This window comes from Equus caballus, chromosome 12 (assembly GCF_041296265.1).
Source record: "Equus caballus isolate H_3958 breed thoroughbred chromosome 12, TB-T2T, whole genome shotgun sequence".
NCBI classification, from domain to species: Eukaryota; Metazoa; Chordata; class Mammalia; order Perissodactyla; family Equidae; genus Equus; species Equus caballus.
Genome location: NC_091695.1, coordinates 25,793,448 through 25,816,891, shown reverse-complemented (window position 1 = coordinate 25,816,891; position 23,444 = coordinate 25,793,448). Strand labels below are relative to the sequence as shown.

General features: G+C 49.4%; 2 protein-coding genes and 1 pseudogene across 2 annotated transcripts; all 3 read left to right on the top strand.

Moving 5' to 3' along the window:
• The first annotated feature begins 6,433 nt into the window (after window positions 1-6,433).
• Window positions 6,434-10,522, top strand: LOC100147109 (proteoglycan 3). The gene is made up of 6 exons (XM_001917289.5): window positions 6,434-6,510; window positions 6,885-7,018; window positions 7,464-7,777; window positions 8,488-8,619; window positions 9,466-9,577; window positions 10,345-10,522. Exons 2-6 carry the CDS (start codon window positions 6,958-6,960, stop codon window positions 10,401-10,403), a joined length of 678 nt encoding a protein of 225 aa, XP_001917324.3. The 5' UTR covers window positions 6,434-6,510; window positions 6,885-6,957; the 3' UTR covers window positions 10,404-10,522.
• Window positions 10,523-12,161: 1,639 nt separating this feature from the next.
• LOC138916467 (equilibrative nucleobase transporter 1-like) overlaps window positions 12,162-23,444 on the top strand; it is a 45,394-nt pseudogene continuing 34,111 nt past the window's right edge.
• On the top strand, window positions 16,519-23,112 carry LOC100147418 (equilibrative nucleobase transporter 1-like). Its single transcript, XM_023654886.2, has 5 exons — window positions 16,519-16,689; window positions 16,911-17,030; window positions 20,427-20,613; window positions 21,277-21,400; window positions 22,477-23,112. Exons 1-5 carry the CDS (start codon window positions 16,596-16,598, stop codon window positions 22,597-22,599), a joined length of 648 nt encoding a protein of 215 aa, XP_023510654.2. The 5' UTR covers window positions 16,519-16,595; the 3' UTR covers window positions 22,600-23,112.

The window sequence follows — 23,444 nt, the reverse complement described above, 5'->3', positions numbered from 1 at the left end:
AGGCTGGGTTCTCCTCAAGGAGCCCTTTTTCAAGTCCTCTCTTTCCAAGGCTGAGCCCTCAGATGCCTAGGGCAAGGTGGGAACTGTCCATGGTTCTGTGGAGGCAGGGAGAGTGATGTGAATGAGGAGAATTTGGCCTTTCTCTCTGTCGGAGACAGAAACATCCAACTTTGAGAGCCCCTTGGGAGATGACACCCTGCCTCAGGACGGGGAGATGCCAGAACGTGGGGCAATGGAGGCTCCTATGGAGGGAATGACGCTGCTGGAGGGAGAGGAGGAGGGGGGCTCCGGAAGTGAAGTTGTCCGTGAGGAAGAGGGGCTCATCAAGTCTGTCTCAGCCCTAGAAGAGGTGGACAAAGACTTTCAATGCCCTAAGGAAAAGGATACAGTCAAACTGGAAGGCATCCCTGGATCGAAGACCTGCTGCTTTATTGTGGTGATGACAGCCAGGACACATAATCAAGCTCACATGAGTGGCCTGTGGCTGAGGCTGAGGTCTGGGGTGGGGAGGAGGGCATGGAGGGGGATGTCTCTGGCCTCTGTGTCACTGGTTATTTTCCTCACTGAGGACCCTGGGGGAGTCAGCATGGGCTGAGGCCCTCGGAGGCGTTAGAGGTGGGTAAGGGGGATAAGAGCTGTGGATCATGTGGAAACAGAAGTTATGTTTTGATCTCCAGTCTTCAAATGGCTGTGGGGTTGGGGTGGGGAGTGGGGAAATGAATTGTGGAGACTTCGAGACCCAGGGCTAAGGTAGTGTGAATTCCTGTGGGAGGGACGCTTCATTTTCCTCTTTTATCCTGGCTTGCAGGATACTTGCTGGTGTTGCTACCAGGGCTTCCTCGTCTCCATCTATAGCCACACCTCCAACTACCAGATCCCGTCCTCGGCCAGATGTGTCAACAATGGTCAAGTCTGGATCGGAGGTGCAGTCAGAGGCTCGGTAAGACCGGTTCCAGCTTTAAGGGAGCCCCTCCTGACCCAAGTCAGCGCACAAGTTACTGCAGAATTCTGTGTGCTTCTGCTCTATGATCCCCTGAAGAACTGGGGATAAATGGACACCTGGGCAAGACATCAAAGGGGCTGCCTAGGTATCAGGAAGAGCCAAGGATTTAGAACTAGGAGGTTTGGGTTCAAGTTCTGCTCAGCCTCTGACTATCTCTATGACTTGGGCAGGACTGTGAGCCAGGTTCCTCATTTCTAGGATGAGGTTGAAACTCCTCTTGTTAGGGCCAGAAGGATGAATGTATCACAGGGATGCATAGAATGTGATGGTGATGATCACTGTGGGTCAACATTTCAGTTGACCAGAACAGTGTTCATCATGGTCCAATAGTCAAGGAACACACCTGGCAGACAGCAGGAGGACCAGACAGGGAAAGGGCCAGCTCTCTTACCTGTGTTCCTTTTGCCTCATGCTCCAACCCACTTCTCCCTCCTCTATCCTCTACGGTAGCTGCAGGAGATTTTACTGGTTGGATGGCAGTGCCTGGGATTTTTGGTTCTGGGCTACTGGCGAGCCTTTGGCCTCTGGTGGCAACTGTGTGTTCATGTATACCCAAGGTAAGGTGGGAGTGGGGATGAAATCTGAAAAGGCCTGGGGAGGTGGGATGGGCTCCTAGAGGAGTTTCGAGGAAGAGCTGGACCCTTCAAGGGAGACGCCTCCTGAATCTACAGACTTCATCTCCACTGGAGTGTGGGGTGGGGTGGGGAGTGAAATCTCTTGGGGCTGAGTCAGGGGAAACAAGAGGCTGAAGGCCCCTTCTGGTTCTGCCTTCACAGGTCACTGGAGACTATCTCATTGCATCACGGCCCTCCATTTTGTCTGTTCCTTCTGAGTGGGATCCAGTCAAGACTTCAGAGCTGCTCCCTCCTAAGACACTGCCTCCTTTCCCCTGCCTGCCTCCGCTCCCTTCACCCTCAGCAGTAAAACTGCTTTGCTGAAATTGATTTATTTTTCCTCTGATCATTGATCCACTCGGTTTAGCCCCACTCAAGAACTTTCTGCCCTACAGTGACTCCCTACTCCACTGTCTGTCATGCAAAGGACCAGAAGTTATCACTCTCACGGAGCATGAAACATGGGATGGGGTCGGTGGGGCTGTCCTGGAGACAGAGGAATGGACTCAGCTAGCTCTTTTCATACAACACTGAATTACCGGGCGCCTATGTACAGGTTCTGCCAGGACCCCATCCATCCCTCTTGAATCTTTCACGGTGGACCCTCAATGTCCTGGCCTCTCTCTCCTACAGACTGTGGTTACCTTAATGTGCTAAGAAATTAACATGTCCCAGGTACAGCCGACAACTCTCAGGAGTGGGTATCTGAGCACCCCAGTCCCTCGGGTGGAATAATTCTAAGGCATGACCCGGGTACACTTACCCAGGGGAATGAACTTCCAGTTACCCACTGAGGTAGCTGTCTTTACAACAGACATTTTATTGTGAATTCTTCTCTTCCCTACAAGTGCCCCAGCACCTCTCAAATAAATTTGCACACAAATTCTTGACTTAGGATCTGCTCCTTGGGAAACCCAATATCAGACAACCTGCTATATGTTCAACCCTATATAAGGCCTGGGAATATGTTAGGACACAGCCCCTTACTGTTGGGGAACATACATTTGTTTATAATATAAGTACAGCAATAGCTACAAATTGTTACCACATTGTACACCTACAAATGACCCCCTACTGTGGCAGGCATCTTACATAGATGACCTTGTGTGATCAATAATTATTATCCCATTTTACAGAGCCAGGCTCAGAGAAGGGATGACCTGTTAAAAGATTTTCCCAAGGCTGAATACCCAGATGCGAGCAAGGCTGTGATTTTACTATCTGCTCCAGAGCATGTTGCTTTAACCATTATGACTCTCTGGCTGGAGGCGTTGGCTGCTCTCCCCTCCAGGACACGATCTTGTGGGGTGGAGCACAGTGCATGGGGGGTGGGCTGCGGCAGGACGGACTCCCTTAACCTTGGGTTCATCTTGGGGCATAGGACTCCAACCCAGCTGGGGTGAGGGTGTCCCAATCAGAGATGAGGAAGGAAGGCATTCTGAATCCTCTCTCCACTAGGGAGGTAAGCAGAAAGTAAGGGGTCAGTGTCCTGAAGCCCCTTTCCTCCAGGACCCCTCAAATCCAGAGAATAACAGATGGGATCAAGGTCATAGAGAGAGGCCAATCAAGACCTTTAATATTTTGACTACGGCCCAGACAGGAGAAGCTACTTGCTCAAGTTTGCACAGTAAATTGAGAAAGAGATAGAAATCAAACAGGTTCATTGTAATATTGTAATTGTACCATTATAGTCTGTTGATTTCAAAGATACTGGAACTCTGAAACACTGTTATGAATTCAGCCCTGTGCTGGGTACTGTGGAGGATGCAGCTGAAGTAGAATTTTCACTCATTGCCCTCATGGACTTTATATTCTGGTGTGGGAAGGCATGATTTCCCTCTATTCCTGTATTAATAAAAAGAGTAACAAAATCTCCCGTTTATTAAGCATTTACTAGGTGCCAGGCTCTGTGCTAAGTGGTAGGTGGATTTTGTGTTGTCCCTCACAAATCTCTTCTGTTGGGGGCATGTGTTGTGACAGAAGCGTGACTTCCAGTCCATGGAGATCCCCTTCGGGGGATTAATGTCAAGGAGGGGAATGAAGGAGACGTCTGGGTTCCCGGGAACGTTCTGTATCTTGTGGGCACAGTTATGGGAGAGCATTCACTCTGTAAAACTTCCCTGAGCAGTGTGCCATACTTGACAAAATGCATGTTATGCATCCACAAAAAATGTTGTAAAACATGAAAATAATGACATAAGGGCACTGGCTTTACATTTCAAAATACAGGTTTCTGTGTGTATTTTTCCTGACCAACAAGATATTAGCTAAGCTCTGTGAAAGGAAGATGGTGTGCTTACAATGGAACCTGTGGAGCTCCTCACATCATGCAAAGTGCAGAGCTCAAGTAACACTCAGGGCTTGTGTGTTGATCAGGGTCACAGTTGTAGCCCTGGTTTCCTGACAAGGGCCACTCCCAACACCATCCTACAGGGACAGTTCTGAGAGCTGTACTGAAGCTGATCTCATTAGAGGTAGGTTCTGGCATTAGCCTCAGTTTACGGATGAGAAAACTGAGACACAGAGGGCTGACTCTGGGACTTGTGATTTCATTATACATCACACAACACTGCCTCTCAAGATGGCAAAACACACCCTCTACATAATGTGGAGGTGGAAAGACTCTGGGGAGGCAGAGTGTGAAAACCCTATGAGCATAAATGCAAACAGTAAGCCAGAGACTTGGAAGGTGACGGATGTTGAAAATGTTGGCACCATTGGCTAGAGTGTCTGGAGGTAACACATTTGGGTGTGTCCAAAAACGCGAGGACTTGGGAGTCAGACAGAGTACGGACAGAATGCTACTTCTTATGAGTTGTGTGAGCTAATGGATGGACATCACTGTGGTCACTGAGGAAGTCATTGGAATGTCTTTGCCCAGGGTCCGTGTGCAAAGAAAACTGGGTTAATGCAGAGGAGGGGCCGGCTGTGGAGAACGGAGGTGAGTGAGAGAAGGCAGAGGGAAGGTAGTCATGAGTCCAAAAGGAGCCTGTCTCTGGTTTAGAACTGTCTCTCACTTGCTGTGTGATCTTGGGCACCTTGTTTAAGTGCTCTGAGATGTCATTTCCTCATCTGTAAAACAGGGATGTTGAAATGAAGCAACACATGCAAAGCTTGTAATGCTGGTTCAAGAGAGTGGTTGACCCTACTGGTCAACCCAACCACTCTGTGAAATGATGCCCCTGTCCTCGGCCCCAGGACGGGGGAGAACAATGAGGAGGAGGTTTTGTCCTCTACCCCCTCCTCCACTAAGAGGTCTGAAGTTTGAAACCCCGAGACCAGGGTTTGGGGGCCCTGGAATTGGCCAATCCCCCTAGTCAGCTAGATAAACTGAGGATCTGGTCCGATGGGCTGTCGAGATAGCAGCAAGGACGGTTACTCTGCAATCAGGCCCAGAAGTAACCTCTCTGATACTTCTCCATTTGTAGGTGCCTTGAGCGAACAGAGGAGAAGGAATCCAGGCCTTTTCACACTTTGGGTAACCTGTTCTTGGTGCCCTGAGAACTTGGGGGCTGAGCTGGATCTGAGGAAAACCAGGAGGTCACAGAGTTGAGTCCTCCACCCCGACAAGTCCACTAGCTCTTGGCAGTGATATCCAGCAAAGTCACTGCTTAGCACTTGCTAGTCTCTCCTTGGACTGCACTGAATTTGGCTGGAGCTTTGTTGATGGAAGTTTTGATATTTTTGCATTTATTTTGACTTTTAAGAAAGATTTCAGTGAAATTTTGTTTGCCTTGCCTTCTGCATCCTTAAATCTTGCTTCACTCACTTGTCCCTAGTCCTGACCTTGTGATAATAGATGTCTGGTGGGAGGAGGGCGGTGGGGTGGGGAGGGTGGTCCACCCATGTCTGAATGACTCTGCCTGAGGCTTTCCATTCGAGCTGTTGCCTCCTTGCTGGAAAGATATGACCTGAAGTTGGACAAAATGGCATATTCTAGATCAGTGGTCTTCAACTGGGGTCATTTTGCTCCCCAGAGGAGATTTAGAAATATGCAGAGACCCTTTTGGTAGTGATGACTTGGAGAGGTGTTATTGGGCTCTGGTAGGTAGACAGTGGTCTATGTTACTAAATGCTGCTAAACTTCTTACAATGCACAGGGCAGGCCCTCACAACAGAGAATGGACTCCAAATAGAGTGCAAAGGTTGTGCATCTTGATCTAGATCCTCCGTACAGAAGAAAGAGCATACGTCTTTCACACATTCAAGGTGAGAAAGGGAGGAAGAGGGAGAATAAGAGTGAGGAAAGGAGGGAGGGAGGGGGAGAGAGGGAGACAGAGATTTCAGCGCCAAAAAAGACTTCGAAATCCGGGTTCACCCGCTTGGAGTGAAATCTTAGCCAGTCAGTTTCCCTCTTTGAATCTCACTTTCCATGTCTGTGAAATAGGGATAATCATATGTCCTCATGGGATAGAGATGAAAGTGAAGATTCAGGGATGTGATGCATATAAAGTGCTTGTTGTAGATAAGGGCCAAGGGGGGCTGAGGCTCCCTTCACCTCCTACCTACTCCTCTCATTTTCTCCTGGATCCCTGGATTCTCCACTCTGTTTGTTGGGATATTGACCAAAGGGAAGCTGATCCTTGGATTAAGGACTATTGTTCAGATGGGGCCCTTTAGGGACAGTAATAACAACTTTGCCTCAACAATAGATATCTGGGGTCTTCTCGAGCACACCAGGGTGGATGGCAGTAGACCCCAGGAGGCAGGTCCCTGCAGTCATAGTAGAGAGCAGGGCTCAGGGGGGAGAGGATTGAGCAAACTCCTGATCAGCTCCAATGCCCCGCACCCCTCCCTGCGTCTCTTCCCACTTCCCCAAAAGCCCAGTATAAGGGTTGCCTCTGGGGCCCAGCAGCCAGAGACACTGACACCAGAGCCTCAGACTCTCAGGAGGTGAGTGCTTCCCTGGCTGCCCATGGAGGACGGGTCCGGGGCTTGGGAGGAAGCGGAACCCTATCTGGCAAACACCTCAGAGGTCTGTCCTTAGGACCCTAATGGCTACACTTCTTCCCTCTTTTTCTCCACTGTGAGTGAAATTTGCCCTGTTCCTGAGCAGACCTGTTCCTCCAGGGTCTGGGCTAAGTGTTTTTCCGTTGAGCAGTGATGGAGTTCTCAGGAAAAAGGGGATTTTTCACGTTGAGTTGACACCCCCAAGTCCTCTCCCTGATTCTCCAGCACAGAGTCTGTTCATTGGACAAGTTGGAATCTCTCTAGTTTGCCCTTTAATAAACCAGTTAAACAAACTCTTCTTCTTTGCCGTGTGACAGGGGCTGTGCAGACACACTGGACATCTCAGGGAGGAAAAGTGGAGCTGTGTCCCTGTCACAAGACTGAGTAGATATGAAACGCCCTCTGCTCCTGCCCCTTCTCCTGCTGGGGACAGTTGCTGCTCTTCATCTGGGTAAGTCCTCCCCTTCTCGTCTCATCTATATTTCTCTTTTCTCCTCTTTTCTGCACTGTTTTTGCACTCATGGGGCCGAGGCCACAGCCTCCCCTCTTCAGTTGACCCAGCTCATCTCTGTTAAGATTTCTCCTGGACTCACAACTGTGACCTGAACTTTCTGTCAGGGCTCCTTCACAGAGAAAACCATCCACTTGTGTAGGCGAAGGGCTTCTCACAGGTGCATTCTCCCACCCCAAAATACACACCTGTGGTGTCAGCCAGAAGTCAGGTTCTCATCCATTTGTGCATGTGACCCGAGTTCTTGCCTCACCCAACACCTCAGCGATCCTTCTAGTCTTGGTGCCAGGTGGCGTCCATAGGAAGGGTTGAGTGGGATCAGAGCTGTCCATGGCACTGGAAGAGGGGAGAACTTATCTGATGGCAAGTTGCCTCTTCTTCCCAGAGAGTGATGACCCCCATTTGGACATCCGAGAGACACAGACCGACCTGATCCAGGATGTGGAAGGTTCAGGGGCACAAGAGGGGGAGTTGTCTCTGACAGAGGAGGTGATTCAGTCAGAAGGAGAGGAGGCTGAGGCTTCCACCAATCAAGACACCTTTGAGGATGAGCAGGCCATGGAGTTGCACCCAGCTGCCCTAGGTGAAGACTTGCAGTGCCCCAGGGAAGAGGATACAGTTCAATTGTCTGGCTCTCCTGGGTGCAAGACCCGCCACTACCGCTTGGTGCAAACTCCTACGACGTTTTGGGCTGCTGAGGTGAGTGGCATCAAAGCTACTGTGGAGGATTTGGTGGAGAAGAAGAGAGTGGATTCAAACCCCTGTTCCATACACATTTAGACTAGTGGTTATCAAAGCCTAATGTTCACCAGAATCTCCTAGCGATATTAAATCTGTTAAAAAACAGATTTTTGGACCCCTTACCCCCAAATTTCTGATTTAGCAAGTCTCTGACGGTGCCCAAGAGTCTGCATTTATACCACATTCCCAGGTGACGATGATATTGTTGCCTGGAGACTGCACTTTGAGAACCACTGATTTGGACAAAGTCTTTGGTATTAGATAGACCTGTGTTCAATCCTGGCTCTGCCTGTCAATGGTTGTGTTACCTGGGAAAGTCACTTCACCTTTCAGAGCTTCAGTATCTTCATTTGTAAAGTGGAGACATATCGTTCCAAGCTCTTAGACTTCTGGTGAAGTTTCAATGAGATAATACATGGAAAGTATTTAGAATAGTCCCTGGGTCATTGTAAACTCTCAATAAATGGGGGCTATAATGATTCTGAGTATTATTATTATTTCCTGCAAGAAGTTCCTGACAGCAGTAAAAGGAGCAAGCGATGAGATTGAAGGGGGCAAGTAGGTCCCCGCTTTATGAACTGAAAAGGGATGTAGGGCTGTCTGCTGGAGACTCATGGACTTGAACAAAAGGAGAGTGAATTCTTTACACCACCTCTTCTTCTCTGCAGAATGTCTGCAGGAGTCGCTACCGAGGCCATCTTGTCTCTATACACAGCTCCAGCTTAAACCGTCGCCTCCAGCACATGATCAAGGATATCCACCAAGGCCAGGCCTGGATTGGATGCTACTTGTTGCCCATGGTAAGTGAGGGGCCAAGTCCCAGGTACAGGAAGTTCTTTCTGATCACCTCGAGGGTACACCTGCTGGCCTCCAGTCTTATCCCAGCAGCTGAGGTGACCTTAGGCAGGTGGTGATGAGGTGGAGCTGGCTTGTACTGGCTCAGGAGAACCAGTGATTAGGCACATCTCTTCCCAACTCCATGTTCAATGACTTCATGCTTGTAGCTTGAAATCTCCCATGGTGGATGAATTTACACCAAGGAAATTGGCAACCGCTACAAGTCCCTCTGCCTTCTCACCTTCCCCCAGAGATGGTTGTTAAACACTTACCAGCACACCACTGGCGTCATGAGATAGGTTCACATCTTGGGAACCTTGGCCCATCTTGGTCACTCACTAGCTGAATGGCTTCCTTGAGCCTCAGTTGTCTCATGTCTCAAATGGAGTCCTTGTTCTGTTAGAGTGGCTCTGGGATTGTGGATGAATAAGTGCCATGACATTTGCTACTCAAGGGTGGTCCATGAAGCAGTAGTATAAGCATCCCTTGGTAGCTTGCTTGAAATGCACAATCTTGGGCTGCACCCCACACCTCCTGAATCAGAATCTGTGTTTCAACAAGATCCCCAGGAGATTTGTATATACAATGAAGTTTGAGAAGCCTACTCTGTGTGATGATGCCATTGCCTACACTCAGGGATGGATCTCTAGGATATCTGGCTTCTAGCCGGGTGAACAGTGAGAAGAGATTATACATATAGTGAGTGTCCAGAAAGGGATGCTTGGTGCTCAGTGGGCATTCTCTGGAGACCATGATTATCTATGTATTCCTGGACATCAGCCCTCTTATGCAGCCTATCCCTTCTCTAGCCCCTGAAACCGACATGTTCCTGGACTGATGGGAGCCGCTGTGATTATAAAAACTGGGCCCTGCAGAAGCTTGGAATTATCGGAGTTGGCTGTGTTGCTCTAAGCAGCAGAGGTGAGGGGGACTGGGAAAGGGGAACTGGTCAATGTGGACTCTTACATACTATCCTTTTGAGCTGTCTCAACACTCCTCCCCAAACTCACACCCTCCACCCAACCGGACAGCCAACGTCCTCTCTTTGAGAAGGGCTGAGATGTAGGGAAGGATTCCTCAAAGCAAAACCAGGTGATGGGGTACCCCGTGTGGGGGCTAGATGCGGGCTTTCCATCTTTTGGCCTGGAGTGAGGGGGGGGGGCGTCCTTTCCCTCTTCTGATATGAGGGCGACAGATGAGAATAGCAGATATGAATTTAAGTGTGGATGAGAGATGAAGGAAAGATGTGGGAATTATGGATGGCTGACAGACACTTCTCCAGCTTCCAACAGCATGGATGAGGGATGTGAGGGAGCTTAGTACAATGGCTAAGACCATAGGCGCTGGAGTAAGACTGCTCTGGTTCACATCCCGGCTCTGCCTCTGGCCAGCTGAGACACAGGCAAGTCATTATCCCCGCTAAGCCTCAGTTTCCTCATCTGGGAAATGGGGATGAGCTAGCACCCATCTCTTGGAGTCATTGTGAAGATGAAAGCACTTAATCACCCTGCCTCCCTCACTGTGGGAGCTCTAGAAATGTTAGCTGGTAGGGATGTGTAGGCAACATATGGCTGACTGATCACAGCCACAGCAGGCGAGGGAGGGTATGAGGTGCCTGAGGAGAAACGGAGGGGGGCACAAGCCACACTCAGATGGGCAGCTGACCTCACTGTGCTCTCTACTCCCAGATGGTCACTGGCGAGGAGCTCCTTGCGAAACGCGTATGCCCTTCATCTGCTCCTTCTAAGCCGCTGACTCGGAGACCCTGCCTTGAAGCCTCCTCCCTTCACAGTTTCCCGTCTGCCCCCTGGACACTGGGCTCGTCCCCTTGTCCCTCCTGGAAATAAAACCACACTTCCCACAGCATTTCCTGACTCGTTCCTTCACTGCTCACTTTGGAGCATTCCCTGGGGTTGGAAACGCCTGGAAGCCATCACTCCCGCAGGGTGGGGCTTTGAGGAAAGTAAAAGGTGGTGGAGTAGGGCTCCTGGTAGAGGTGGGTGGGGTTGGTGAGGTGTTGGGCTGCAGCGCCACCTGGGGGCGGAGCATGGACTCCGGAGGACCCTTCTCAGCCCTGGCTTGGGGATTCCATTCGCTGGGGGGTGGGGAACTGGCCCTCCTGTTTCGTTTGGGTTCAGTATGCAGGGTGGGTTTGGGTGGGAGTGGGCTCTGGGGTAGATCCCATTCGCTGGGGGGTGGGGAACTGGCCCTCCTGTTTCTTTTGGGTTCAGTATGCAGGGTGGGTTTGGGTGGGAGTGGGGTGGCTGTCAAAAACAGAGCTGATCTTGCTGATTCAAGGATTGGGGTGGAGCAGTGAGATGCCATCTGGATAAGCATGTGGGAGGGAGGAGAAAGTAGTCTTGTCTACTTGTCTTGCAGGAAGCCTGTTCCTCTATTCCTCTGTCTTGTTGACCTCAGATACTGGCCCCTGTTTTCCATTCTTCCAGCCACTGTGGGTGAATTGAAAGGCCCCAACTTCTTCTGAGATCTGTTGCCCACTCCATTCCCAGGAGGGTGCCTGTCCTTCCCTCTCCCCCATCTGTAGCCTGCCTCCCTAAAGGGGCCACATTCTCAAGATGGAGGTGCCTCCCAGCAGGAGGGTCTTTGGGCCAGTCAGGGTATCTGGTAGCCTGTGGCTCCCATGCTGTGTCTACAACCCCAGGCCTCAGCTTCTCTCCCTCACCCCGTGTTCTCCGACCCAGGGGACATAGAGAGAGAGCACTGTTGCTGATCTTCACCTTGTTCGAGGCAGGATGCTTGGCTCCTGGTAGGACCTGGAGTTGATGAAGCAGAAGTTCAGACCTGAGACTGGATATTAAGAGGGCAGACAGCCTTGGGCTGTGGGGAGAGAATGAGGGGGGCACTCTGAGACAGAAATACTTCCTTGGCTGTCATTCTACATGGAGCACAAAGAGAAGGTACAAATATTTCTGGAGATGCACGTGCACACGCATGTGTATATATTTGGGTGTGTAAGCGAGTCACTCTTTGTATATCTGTGTGTATCTGTGTATGTGTGAATCTGTATATGTAAATGTGCGTAAATCTTTGAGTCAGTGTGTATTTGTGTGTTGTTTGAGGTTGTACCATTTGTACATCTCTCTGTATTAATGGATAGGCCTGTGTGTCTGTGGACACCTATGAAGCCCTGCACCGTAAGATGCCTGAATCTGTGTGTGCACACATGTGTGTACTTGTGTGTCTTTAGCCAGTATGTTTTGGGGTGTGCAAACATGTTAGTGTGTGTCTGAGCACACCTATGTACAGGTGTACATTTGTGTGTGAACATGAGTGTGTACCTGTCCAGGCATCTGATGGGATGTGGAGTTTCAGGAACAAAAAGAACAGTCTCCCAGATGTGCTTTTTTTCTAAAGGTGTTGGAGGTGGTGGAACAGGACAGGGTCGGAGAACCCCAGGGGAGGTGGGTGGCGAAGAAGCAGCAGGGCTGAGTTCCCTGAATATGAGCAGTCCTCTGACAACGGGACTACGGGTCTTGGGCTTGCCATGGATCTCACCAATGCTGGACCTCAGGGACGGCTTCTTGTGAAGAGGCCTGTCCTCCACAGAAGGGTACGTCCATCCGCCTAGTCCAGGGGATGAATCCTGATTAATCTAAGCCAACTGAGGCAGTCGCTTTCCTCCTTGCTAATGAGAGTAGAGGTGGGCATGTTCTCCTGTCCTTGTTAGTGAGGTGAAGGGGTTGTATTCATGAGGACTTTAAGGGTATTTCTCTCCTTGTTGGAAGATGAGAGCAGAGCAAAAAGAAAGCCTTCCTCCTTGGTCCCGCTTTCCACCCTTCCTCTTTGAATGTTGTGGCAACTGTTTGAATGTTTGAATATAGGTGGAGCTGTGACATCCATTCTGTGATTACGAGGCAACAAGCTGGAGGACAAAAGCTAGCAAACTAAGGATGAATGAGTGAAAGGAATAAAAGAATATGAGTCCTTGACACCCCAAGCTGACCGACTTGGGAATTCCCTCTGGGCTTTGTGTTAGGCCAGAGGCAGCTGGCACAGCCTGTGGGCCAGGGGCAAGAGAAGAGGATCTCTGGGAGTCACTATCCAGATATGAAACTAGCTTAGTACTGTGAGCACCTGGGCTTGGAGGGTCGCCCACAGGCTGAGCCTTGGGGCACATACTCAAGCCTTTCTACCACTCGTACAAGAACCACTTTCCAGGTTCTTCCTCCTTCCCCTGGATGTGCTTCCCTTTCTCTCTTCCCTCTTTGGAGTTGGAAGGAGAGAGAGCGCGCCAGAGCAGGAGCTGGAGATCTCCGTTTACTCTGACCTTGCTGCTGCTTACTCTGACCTTGAGCAATTCCTTGTGCCTCTCTGGACCTCAGTTTCACCCTCTGTAAAGTGAGGAGGTTGGGCTAGATCAATAGTTTTCAAACTGGGTGTCGAGGAACACCGAGGGGTTCCCTTTGGTGTTATGTTGATTACGAAGGAGAATAAGGGGCAGGATGACCGGGCCACTCCCCACTGATGTGTTTCATAAGTTGAATTTCTGTTTAAATTTTGGTTTGAACAAAAGGACTTTGCTGCCATTAAAAAAAAAAAAAGCACCAGGCTGCAAGATGTCTGAGAAACTTCACTAGGAGGCTCTATAAGGCTGTGGGGATGGATAATACGCTGCCTCCTCTGCTGCTGGTTGGGCCCTGGGGTGACAGGGAGGCTATGTGTGTACGAGGTTTAATTAATTAGCTTCCAGGGTGGAAGGCAACAATCTGTACCAAGACTCATTCTTAGAAACTGGGGTTCCAGCTCCTGCTTCTTATCTGGACTTTTCTTTGGTGTGGTAAAATATATAGAATAAAATTTACCATCTTAAACATTTTTAAGTGTATGGCTCAGTGGCATTAAGTTCATCATATTGTTAGGCAAGCAACACCACCATCCATCTCCAGATTGAACTCTTTTCAATCTCGTGTAACTGAAACTCTGTCCTCATTAAACACTAACTCACCAGTATCCCACCCCACCCAGCTCCTGGCAACCACCCTTCTACTTTCTGTCTCTGTGAATTTGGCTACTCTAGGGACCTCATCCAAATGGAATCACGTAACAGTTATCCTTCTATAACTGGCTTACTTCACTTAGCATGATGTCCTCAAGGTACATCCATGTTATTGCATGTGTCAGAATTTCCTTACCTTTTTTTTTTTGGTGAGGAAGAGTGTCCCTGAGCTAACATCTGTGCCAATCTTCCTCTATTTTGTATGTGGGACGCCACAGCAACATGGCTTGATGAGCACTGTGCACGTCCACGCCCGTGATCTGAACCCACGAACCCCAGGCTGCCATAGCAGAGCATGTGAACTTAAGCACCATGCCACTGGGCTGGCCCCTACACTGACTTTTTTCCCTCCATTATCTGCAGCTCCTTTATGAACAGGGCATCAGCCTCAGGGCCTCCTTCCTCTTCTTCTCAGTCTTCAGTGTCTGGCATGTTGGGCGCACTTTCCTCCTTCTGCCCCGGGGGCACATCCCCTACGCGCTGCCCACCAGCTACTGCTATGGGTAAGGACTATGATCTAGCGATTGTGAGCCAGAGCCCCCATGTGACCTGGGACGGAAGCAGGGGATGGGAAAGTTATGGTCACAGTAGGGCAGAGGAAACCTGTCACAGGAGAGGAAGACCAGAATGGGTGTGTCAGTTGGCAATTGCTGCATAACAGACTACCCCAGAACTCAGTGTCCTGAAACCTTAAGCATTTATTATTTTTCCTGGGTCTGTGGGTAGCTGACGAATTCTACTGATCAGGGACAGACTCGGATGATCTTGACAGGGCTCATTCTTGCCTCTGATCATCTAGTGGGCTAGCTCGGGGCTGGCTTGTCTAGGATGACCTCATTCACGCGAGTTTTCTCTGGAGGTCACTGGGGGTAACAGGGATGTCTGGGACACCTGGCTCTCATCTTCTGGCAGGCTGGCTTGGGCTTGTCCATGTGGTGGTTCCAGGGTTCCAATAGAGAGAGTGCAGAAATGCACAAGCTTTCTTAAAGTTCAGGGCTTTAATCGGCAAAGCATGATTTCTGCTGCATTCTCTTGGCTGAGGCAGCTGACAAGACCCGCTGCAGATTCAGGGGATGGGGAAATAGTCAGAGCTGCAAAATTCCATCGCAAAGAGTGGAGAACAGAGGAAGTGAAGAAATGTGACCCTTTTTGCAGCTCTTCCCCACAAGCAGTAGAGGGAGAGCTTTCATTTGCTGCTGACTTACTATCTGCCAGATCCCAAGTGCTCTCTGATTTCATCTCACCATGATCCTCTCAGATAGATCGCCTTAGCTCCATTTTCCAAATGGGAACAATGGGGGTTGGAAGGGTTATATATGAGTCGTGTTGCCACAGCCAGAAAGAACAAGAGCTGGGATGTGAACTCAGCCTCTCCTCCTCTGCCCACGCCTCCGGTGGTTCCCAAACTTTGCTGGGTATCAGAATCACAGAATCACTCGGAGATCTTCAAAAAATCTGGAAGCCTGGCTGCCACTCCCAGACACTCTGATTTAAATGGTCTGGCTGTGACTTGGGCTTCGGGGTTGTAAAGAGGTGATTTCACTGTGCTGTGAAACGGGGGATCGCCTGCACTGTTCCCTCCAGCCTGAGACTCAGGCTCAGCTCACAGCCCTTGGGCTGGGCTGAGGGGGCTTCTGTTTCCACAGCCTGTGCTCTGGGAAGGACAGCAGGGAGGAGGAGCAGAAGACAGTGGAGTCCAAAGAGCTGGAGGGACAGTCGGAGTTCGTTTCACCAAAGGAAGGTGAGCCCTGCTGGTGAACCCAGTACCCCTTCAGAACCTGGTCTTCGTGGAGGTCGAGCTGGTCCCTCACCTCCAGAGCTCCCCTAAAGACTCAATCAGGAAAGGTCAGGTGGAGAAAGGACCTGTGGGGTCTTCTCAACCCCCTCACTTTATACAAGGTCCAGACAGGGGCAAGACTTTTGTTTCTTTTCTGCTTTCTGTTCCTCTTTTCTTTCTCTCATGTTATTACCACACTACCCCCTGAATTCCATCTTCCATCATTTTCCTTCCTGTCCCCCAAGTCTTCAGTCCTAAGTCTGCCTTATTTGTCCCCATTTCTGCAGGTCTCCTGGGTCTGCCCTCTCACTGTTCCATTTCCATCACCGCCTCTGTTACTTCCTCATCTCTTGGGTCTTTGGTTACAAACATCACAAACCACTGCTGGCTGAGGTAGAAACAAGAATGGGATTCTGGGAAGCTCACAAAATCAAGGGAAAATTGAACTTTCTGGACTCCAGGATGAGCAGAACCAGGATACGCCTCGGGGTCCCAGTCAAAAGTCACAGCCAGTCTGCCTCTCTAGGGAGAATGATCGGATTGGGCGACCTTGGCTGAGGAACAGAACGCTTAATTCACAGGCCCATCTGGACCATGATGAAAAGGGCAGGGGTATATTTCCAGAAGAAACCAGGGTCCTGGTACCGAAAGAGAGGGGATGCAGAGCAGCTGAGACAACAGCTGTCAGCCACTAACCCTCATCTCATGTCTAACTTTCTCCTTTCCTTCTCTTTTTTTTCCACCATCCTGGCTGAGAAAGATCAGGAAAGTGTTAGTGCAAGAAGTGTCATTGAACTCAAACTGTGAAAGACAGATGAGATTTCAGTAGATGAGAAGAACATGGGGAAGGTCATTCAAGGTGTTAGGGCCAGGATGACAAAGGCATAGAGGTGAGCATGTCCCGCTTGCGGGCAGCTCAGAGAGCATGCCGGATGAGTTCTGGGAGGCAAGAATAGAAGGTGAACGTGGACCTCAAACTGTTCCATTAAGGCTTCAACACTGTTGTTCACCCCCGTGCTCCACTTTCCTTGTAATTCATGCCCAGATCCTCCTTTCTCCGTCAGAGATCCCAGATGCAGGGCACCAGCAGGAACTCTGCTCTTTCTGGAGCTACGCTTTCTCTCGGCGCGTTGCCTGGCACATAGATGTGGCTGTCTATGATACAATTGTGGCATTACCTCTTCATTGGCACCCTCAACTCTCTACTCACCCCCTTGGCCAAGGGAGACAGGGCACTAGGTATGTGGCAGGGCTGGGAGGCATCCCATCTGTGCATCCCAGCTGGGGACTTGGAACCTCGACGGGGGCAGGGTGCTAAGCCCAGTAGGGCTCTGTGCTCCAGAGAAAGGTCTGAGCAGGGATGTGGGGAGGATGGTCAGGCAGGGCAGTGTGCGTGGATCCCCTCCTGTAAGGCAGTCCTGGAAATTTCTTATCTCTCAACCCTTCTCTGCCCTCTGCAGTCAGTATCTACACAAATGCCTTTGCCATCACTCAGTTCTTTGGAGTGCTCTGTGCCCCCTGGAATGGCCTGCTCATGGACCAGCTTAAACAGAGGTACCAGAAGAAAGGGAGCAAGACAGGTGAGACCTGGTCTCTGGAGCATCAGGGAACCAGGAGAGGAGAGATCTTCATTACCTTTCTGCCCATCTTCTCTTTTGTTCATTAATCTTTTTCTACTTGCATCCATCCATCTATCCCTCCATTCCTCCATCCATCTATCCATCTGTCTGTCTAACCACTAGTCGCTGAGTGACAATGATGGGCCAGACGTAGATCCAGATTCAACAGCGGACAAGACAGATATGTCCTTGTTCTCAGTGTAGAGAGTGGAGAAAGACAAGTAACTAGGCATTACAAACCATGAAGTAAACCCACAGTGGGCTATGGGGACACAATAAGGGCACACAACCTGTTCTAGATAAGGATGAGATTGTTGTATGGGAAGGCTTCCTGGAGAAAGTGTCATCTAAGCTGAAACCTGAAGGATGAGTTAGAAGTAAGGAGATGAAGATGACAGCCCTGGGAGAGTGGCCCAAGAATACGGTGGGCTGAAGGTGGGGTCAAGGTTGTGAAGGAGAGAGGGAAACCTTGAGGAATCCGAGGAATCCCTTCAAGTGATTCAAGGACTGGCCAGTGGTGTAGTGGTGAAGTTAAGCACACTCTGCTTCAGCGGCCCAGGTTCATTGGTTTGGATCCCAGGTGCAGACCTACACCACTCATCAGCCATGCTGCGGTGGCAACCCACATACAAAATAATGGAAGATTGGCACAGATTCACAGATGTTAGCTCAGGGCGAATCTTCCTCAGCAAAAATTAAAAAAAGTGTAATTGAGGCTTGCCAGGGTACAAAGGAGTATGGAAGGGTCTGGAGAGAGAGCCGTGAGAAGGGGCAGGCTGTGCCCCATGCCGAGGAGCTTAGACAAGCTCCTTGGACATCAGTCGAGGAACAGAGGGGTGCTGAGGTATTTTAACCTGCAGGGCTTGGGGATGCGGAGGGACAAAAGTAGAGAGTAACATTTCTCCTATGACTTTCATCTACACCCCTCCCTGACTCCCCTGCCCTGCTTCTCCTACCCTGCTGGAGTATTCTACAGCAAATCTCAGTCATCAAACCATTTCATCTGTAAATACTTCAGGTTGTAGCTCTAACAGATAAGTCCTCTTTTACTTAAATATCACCATAGTATCATTATCACATCTACAAAAAACCCTCAATGATTTCTTAATATCGTCTACTATGCAGTCTGCTCAAATTTCCCTAATTGTCTCAAATATGTCTTTTTACAGTTCATTTGTTCAAATTCAGAGCCACACAGGGTATTTGGTTGATGTGCCTTTTAAGTCTTTTTAAACGTAGAAGCATCGTCTCCCACATGCTTTTTGTCCTTGTTTATTTGTTGAAGAAATGGGGTGGTTTGTTCTGTCACATTTCCCACATTTTGGATTTAGCATCCTTTTGGTGTCATTTAAAATGTTTCTTTGGGTATTTCCTGTAAACACACAGGTTGGAAGTTCAAGGAGACTCAGTTTAATATTTTTGGCAAGAATAATTCAGAGGTGGAGCTGTGGGCTTCCTGTGGGCTCCTGTCAGCAGGCCCCTGGTACCTATTGTCCTGTTCTTATCATGTTAAGGTTGATCAATGGGCTCAGACATTGTCAGTCTCATCCACTTATTATAAAGTTCCCCATCGACTGTGTGCCTGATGATTGTAGCAGCCATTGATGATCAATGCCTCGACCCATTATTTTATTATGGCTGCAAAGTGGTGATTTCCTGTTTCCATCTTTCCCTCTGCTTTCAACAGTGAGAATTCCTTTAGAAAGAAAAACTTCCCCTTATTAACTATTTTGTTACCCTGGCATAAATGCTTGGTTTTTCTTCTTTTTACCAGTTTTGAGAATAATGAAGTGATGCCCTAGCAACCTTCAGGGGTGACTACTCATTGTTTCCCTTTCAAAGTCTCATTTTAAATGTACTTGATGTGTTTCAATCCATTTTCACCACGATTCCTTTTGATGTTCAAACTGCCACATCTTTGGCCATTGGGAACTTTACCAATCCAGTATCTGTGTCCTTTAGACATAATCCCATTCGTTTTAGAGAGTGTCTTTACTTTCTAGCACAATGGGATATTCACGTCCATCTCATGGGGTATGTTTCCGATCCCAGACCTGAAACCAGCCATTTCGCCAAGCAACGCTGGGTCCCTTTGATGGGACATGGTATTTAAAGACTGTAGTCTGGATGCTAGCATTTCTAATTCTCCTGGGTTGTCATTGCTTTTGGGCTTTGGATAGAGTTAAAGCACACATAATTTTTTGGAAGAAAAAATACATCATGAATGCCTAATAATGATACTTTAATTCAAATTTTACATTTCTATCTCTTTTTCTCTTCCTCTGGAACTGTTGGTTCTTAACAATACTATACAGACATACACTTGTATAGTATTTTAAAAATATATTTTATATATTATCACTGGTTTTAGCAATACCGATACTATTAATAACAAGACTGTTGCTGAATGCTGTGCCTCTCTCTCTCTCTGTCCTTCCGTCTTTTCATCCTTCCTTCCATTCTCCTCCTTAGCATATGTCCCACAAGACGATGTACAGTCAAATTACTGTTTTAAGAATCACCAACTTGACATAAAGTAATGTTCATTGGTTTTATTTTGTTCCTGATTTTGGAGGGTTGCTTTGCTTGTTCTCTTCCTATTATTTTAATTTAATTGAATTTTTAAACATTTGTATAGCAAATATTTACATTTTCCCAAAGCCAAAACCATGAAACAGTATACATTGAAAGAAGTTTAGTTTTCCTCTCTGTTCCCTGCACCCTGTTCATTCACTCTGTCTTTAGGCAATGATCTTTTTCTTAAAGACAGACTATATAGACATAATTTCGCTCGCAGATAAAGGCCGCATACTGCACGCCCTGTTCTGCGGTCTTCCTGCTGTGTGACTCTCTGTCCTGAGGATGCTCCCAAGCAGGGCCTTCTCCTCACTCCTCTCACGCTGCCTAGTCATCCGTGATGGGGCTGCAGTACAGCCAAGACAGCTGTCCCTCTGGATGGCTGTTTGGATCGCCCCTGTCTTTTGTTAGTATCTGTCATGCTATACAGACTGCCTGGCTGCAGGTTGCAGGGGCCAGAGCAGGTGGCCCTGTTAGGAGGCCATTGCAATCTGTGTAATCTGTGAGTGAGTGATGGTGGTTTAAAAGTAGGATGAGTTGGTGGGGATGGAGAAGAGTGGATACATTTGAATGATAATTAGGAGGTGGATCATCAACATTCATTGATGGACTGGAGATGGGGCATGTGGGAGAAAGAGGATTCGAGGATGACCCCCTGGGTTTCTGCCTGGAAAGTTAGATGGATGGTGGTTCCTCCCTATACCCAGATCTCTCTTGCCTCCTTCCTGCCCTCCATTGTGCCCGCTTGCAGGCAGCCTCTCCTCTTCCCTTTTGGACCAGGTTTCTCAGCCTCGGCGGTGGCCCTTTGCTCCACGGTTCCTTCTCTGGCGCTGACGTCTCTGCTGTGCCTGGGCTTCGCCCTCTGTGCCTCAGTCCCTGTCCTCCTCCACCAGTACGTCACCTACATCCTGCAAGTGATCAGCCGCTCCTTCCTCTATGGAGGCAATGCTGCCTTCCTGACCCTTGTGTAAGTGGGCTTGGGGTGCATTACATAATGGGGGACACACGGGGCAAAGGGAAGCGTGCTGGAGGTACAGAAATTGGGAGGTGAGGATGGGCCTGAGATGGTCAGGTGATAGAGACAGAGTCTGGGAGCAGGTGTAGGGGGTGGTGCCTGGAGGTGAGGCTGGCAGGAGGAGTAGAGCTTTCATGTACTTGAGTCTTCGTATCAGCTCTCCCTCTGCCTCTGTTATCTATCTGGTGAACGCTTATTCACCCTCCGAGGTTCACTTCTGTTCCAACACTCCCAGGGAAGAGTTGGAAATAAAGTGTCTTCCCTTATTTGGGCTCTGGGCACTCTATTCTTGCTGCCTTTGATGGTGCACACATCATCTGGCATATAGTGATGTGTTTTTGTGTTCACCTTTTTCTTGCAACTTCCCTGGGATGCAGCGTGTGTCTGGGTCCTTGCTGTTTTCCCACTGTCAAGCATAATAACTTCTCTGTGTTCTGTGGTTTGAAAGCCTGAACAAAGGCAACGGGGAGTGGGCTGTATGGGTGAGGGTGGGTGAAGGCAGGCCGAGGACAGGGGAGTTGTGAGCAAGTAGCTGACAAAGGCCCACCCAGATCAGGCCCTGCCTGGAGGGAGGGTCCCTGAGTCTCACTGGAACCCCATTTGTCTCTCTCTCAGTTTCCCTCCGGAACACTTTGGGAAGATCTTTGGGCTAGTGATGGCCTTGTCAGCCATTGTGTCTCTGCTCCAGTTCCCCATCTTCACCTTCATCAAGGGCCCCCTCCAGAATGACCCGTTCTACGTGAGTATTGTGGGCCTCAGACCACCAAGGACATCCAGATCGGGGTGACTCAATGGGCACCCAGCAGGGGGAGCCCCAAATCAGGCTGAAGTATTTCCTGCAGGAACATTGCTGCACACGGGTACATCCTTGGTCTTGCTTCTCAAACTGGGCTCAGTGGGAGCACCCTGCCTTGTGCTGTGGGTACCTGAAACCACAGGGTTATCATGGGGTGGCTGCCCAGGGGGCCCACGTGCTTCAGAGATTTGGGGAGAAAATATTTTTTTATGTGTGTGGAGACAAGTAATCATATTCTAGAGGAGAACGCAAAATCCTCACAATGATTCATGAAAACCTAAGACTTCAAAGATATTTCCTGCTTGCGATGAGCACAGGTGGACCTTGGCCTCGGCCCTAGGGATGCAACGTGCATTGGATTCCACAGCTGATCTGAGCGGCAGGAGTCTATGCTCTCGCCCCTGCATCCCCACACCACCAGGGATGCTCACCCGTCCAGCCCTGGGAGGTGGGCATGACTCTCCAGCTGTTTGCAGATAGGAGAAACTGAGGCTCAAAGATTTGGTTTGTGGGACTTCTATGTTCAGAAACCCACAGCAAAGGAGCAGAAGTCCTTTGACTTTCAATTAAGTGTTCTGACCACTGCACAGCCCTTTAGCCTCATTTTAAAAAGATCAGCAAAGTGTAGAACAGGAGTTCAAATCAGTCACTGGGAGAAAAAAAAAAACCCTGAACTGAAAGACTGAGGAGAATTACTTGGTTGTGATATCGGAGCACCCTAACTGAATATTCAGAAGATATGATGTAGCTCTCGTCCCTCCGTCAGCTTCCTGTGTGACCCTGAGCTGGTCACTGAATGCCACCTGGGCCTCTCTTCCTCCATGAAATGGGCACAATATCCCTCCCCACCTGGCTCCACAGGGCAGAATGAAAAGTAACGCAGAGTCCTTCCTCCAGGCCACCAGAGTGTCTGAGTGGAAAGTGGAAGATAAACTAGGCAGAATTCTGGTCCCCTCATTGGTCGTGGGCATTGCTCAGAGTTCCCGGACTTCACCTCACCACTTCCTGTCCCCCTCCAGGTGAACGTGATGCTGGCGCTCATCACTCTTCTGACATTCATCCACCCCTTCCTGGTGTACCGAGAGTGCCAGGGGAAAGAAGGCCCCCTTGCAATCGCTTATTTCGGAAGCCCTCCCTTTTAGGCTCTGCGGATGCTTTTGCTAATCTTCCCCTACCTTTGAGAACCCCGTATCCGGAAAGTCTTGCTCACTCAGGCAATTTGTATTAAGAAGACATTACTTTGTCTTAAAAAAAAAGAAGACACATAACTGCTGGCTGAGACTTCTGACAGGCAAGAAAAGAATTTCAATGCCAAGCTGATAGATACCATACAGACCCAAAGCAAAAGCTTGGGGAAGTTCTCCTTAGTCCCAGAGCAGGACGCACATGGCCTTGGTAGAGCCTTGACCCAAAGGGACGTGATGTGATGGGAGAGGAGGTGTGTCACCTGCTTCTCTAGGCCTCTTTGGCCCTGAAGCCCGTGTGTGCCTGCGCCCTGTACCGCCAGGTAAATTTCCAGGTGGAGAGTGAGGTTGTCATGGCCTCAGCTATGCCCCCTGGCATTTGGAGGTGGTGTCCAGCTCTCCCTCAAAGGCACAGCCTTCGTCAGAGAGTGGCAGCAACCAAGGCTTGGTTAGAGAGCCTTGGGAGAAAGAAGAGAGAGGGGTGGGGTGGGACCGGGGGCCCTGGGCCTGAGATCCAGCTCTGCCACTGATGCTGGAGGCCCTTGAGCAGACCCTCCTCTGGGCTGAGCATCAGTTTCCCACCTGTAAAATGAGAGGATTCTGGAATTGGAGGTTCTTTCTGAAGCTAACATTCTAGAAGGTTTTAAGAGGAGTGGCAGAGAATCAGGCCACCCAGAGAGCCTTGGGTACCAGCTGGCCTGCTCGACTGAAGGATTTCTGACAAAACCTCTTAGGGATGTTTTCCTCAACAAGAAGGGAGATGATGATTGACTTTGGGAATTATATAAAAATGTTCTCGGGAG

What these genes read in the sequence shown, in the direction of transcription:
- LOC100147418 (XM_023654886.2), top strand. Translation starts at nt 16,596, where the DNA reads ATGTGGCTGTCTATGATACAATTGTGGCATTACCTCTTCATTGGCACC. An exon ending in GAAGAAAGGGAGCAAGACAG is followed by an intron (nt 17,031 to 20,426) that starts GTGAGACCTGGT and finishes CTTTTGGACCAG; the next exon opens with GTTTCTCAGCCTCGGCGGTG. An exon ending in GCTGCCTTCCTGACCCTTGT is followed by an intron (nt 20,614 to 21,276) that starts GTAAGTGGGCTT and finishes TCTCTCTCTCAG; the next exon opens with TTTCCCTCCGGAACACTTTG.
- LOC100147109 (XM_001917289.5), top strand. Translation starts at nt 6,958, where the DNA reads ATGAAACGCCCTCTGCTCCTGCCCCTTCTCCTGCTGGGGACAGTTGCT. An exon ending in AGTTGCTGCTCTTCATCTGG is followed by an intron (nt 7,019 to 7,463) that starts GTAAGTCCTCCC and finishes TCTTCTTCCCAG; the next exon opens with AGAGTGATGACCCCCATTTG. An exon ending in GATGCTACTTGTTGCCCATG is followed by an intron (nt 8,620 to 9,465) that starts GTAAGTGAGGGG and finishes TCCCTTCTCTAG; the next exon opens with CCCCTGAAACCGACATGTTC.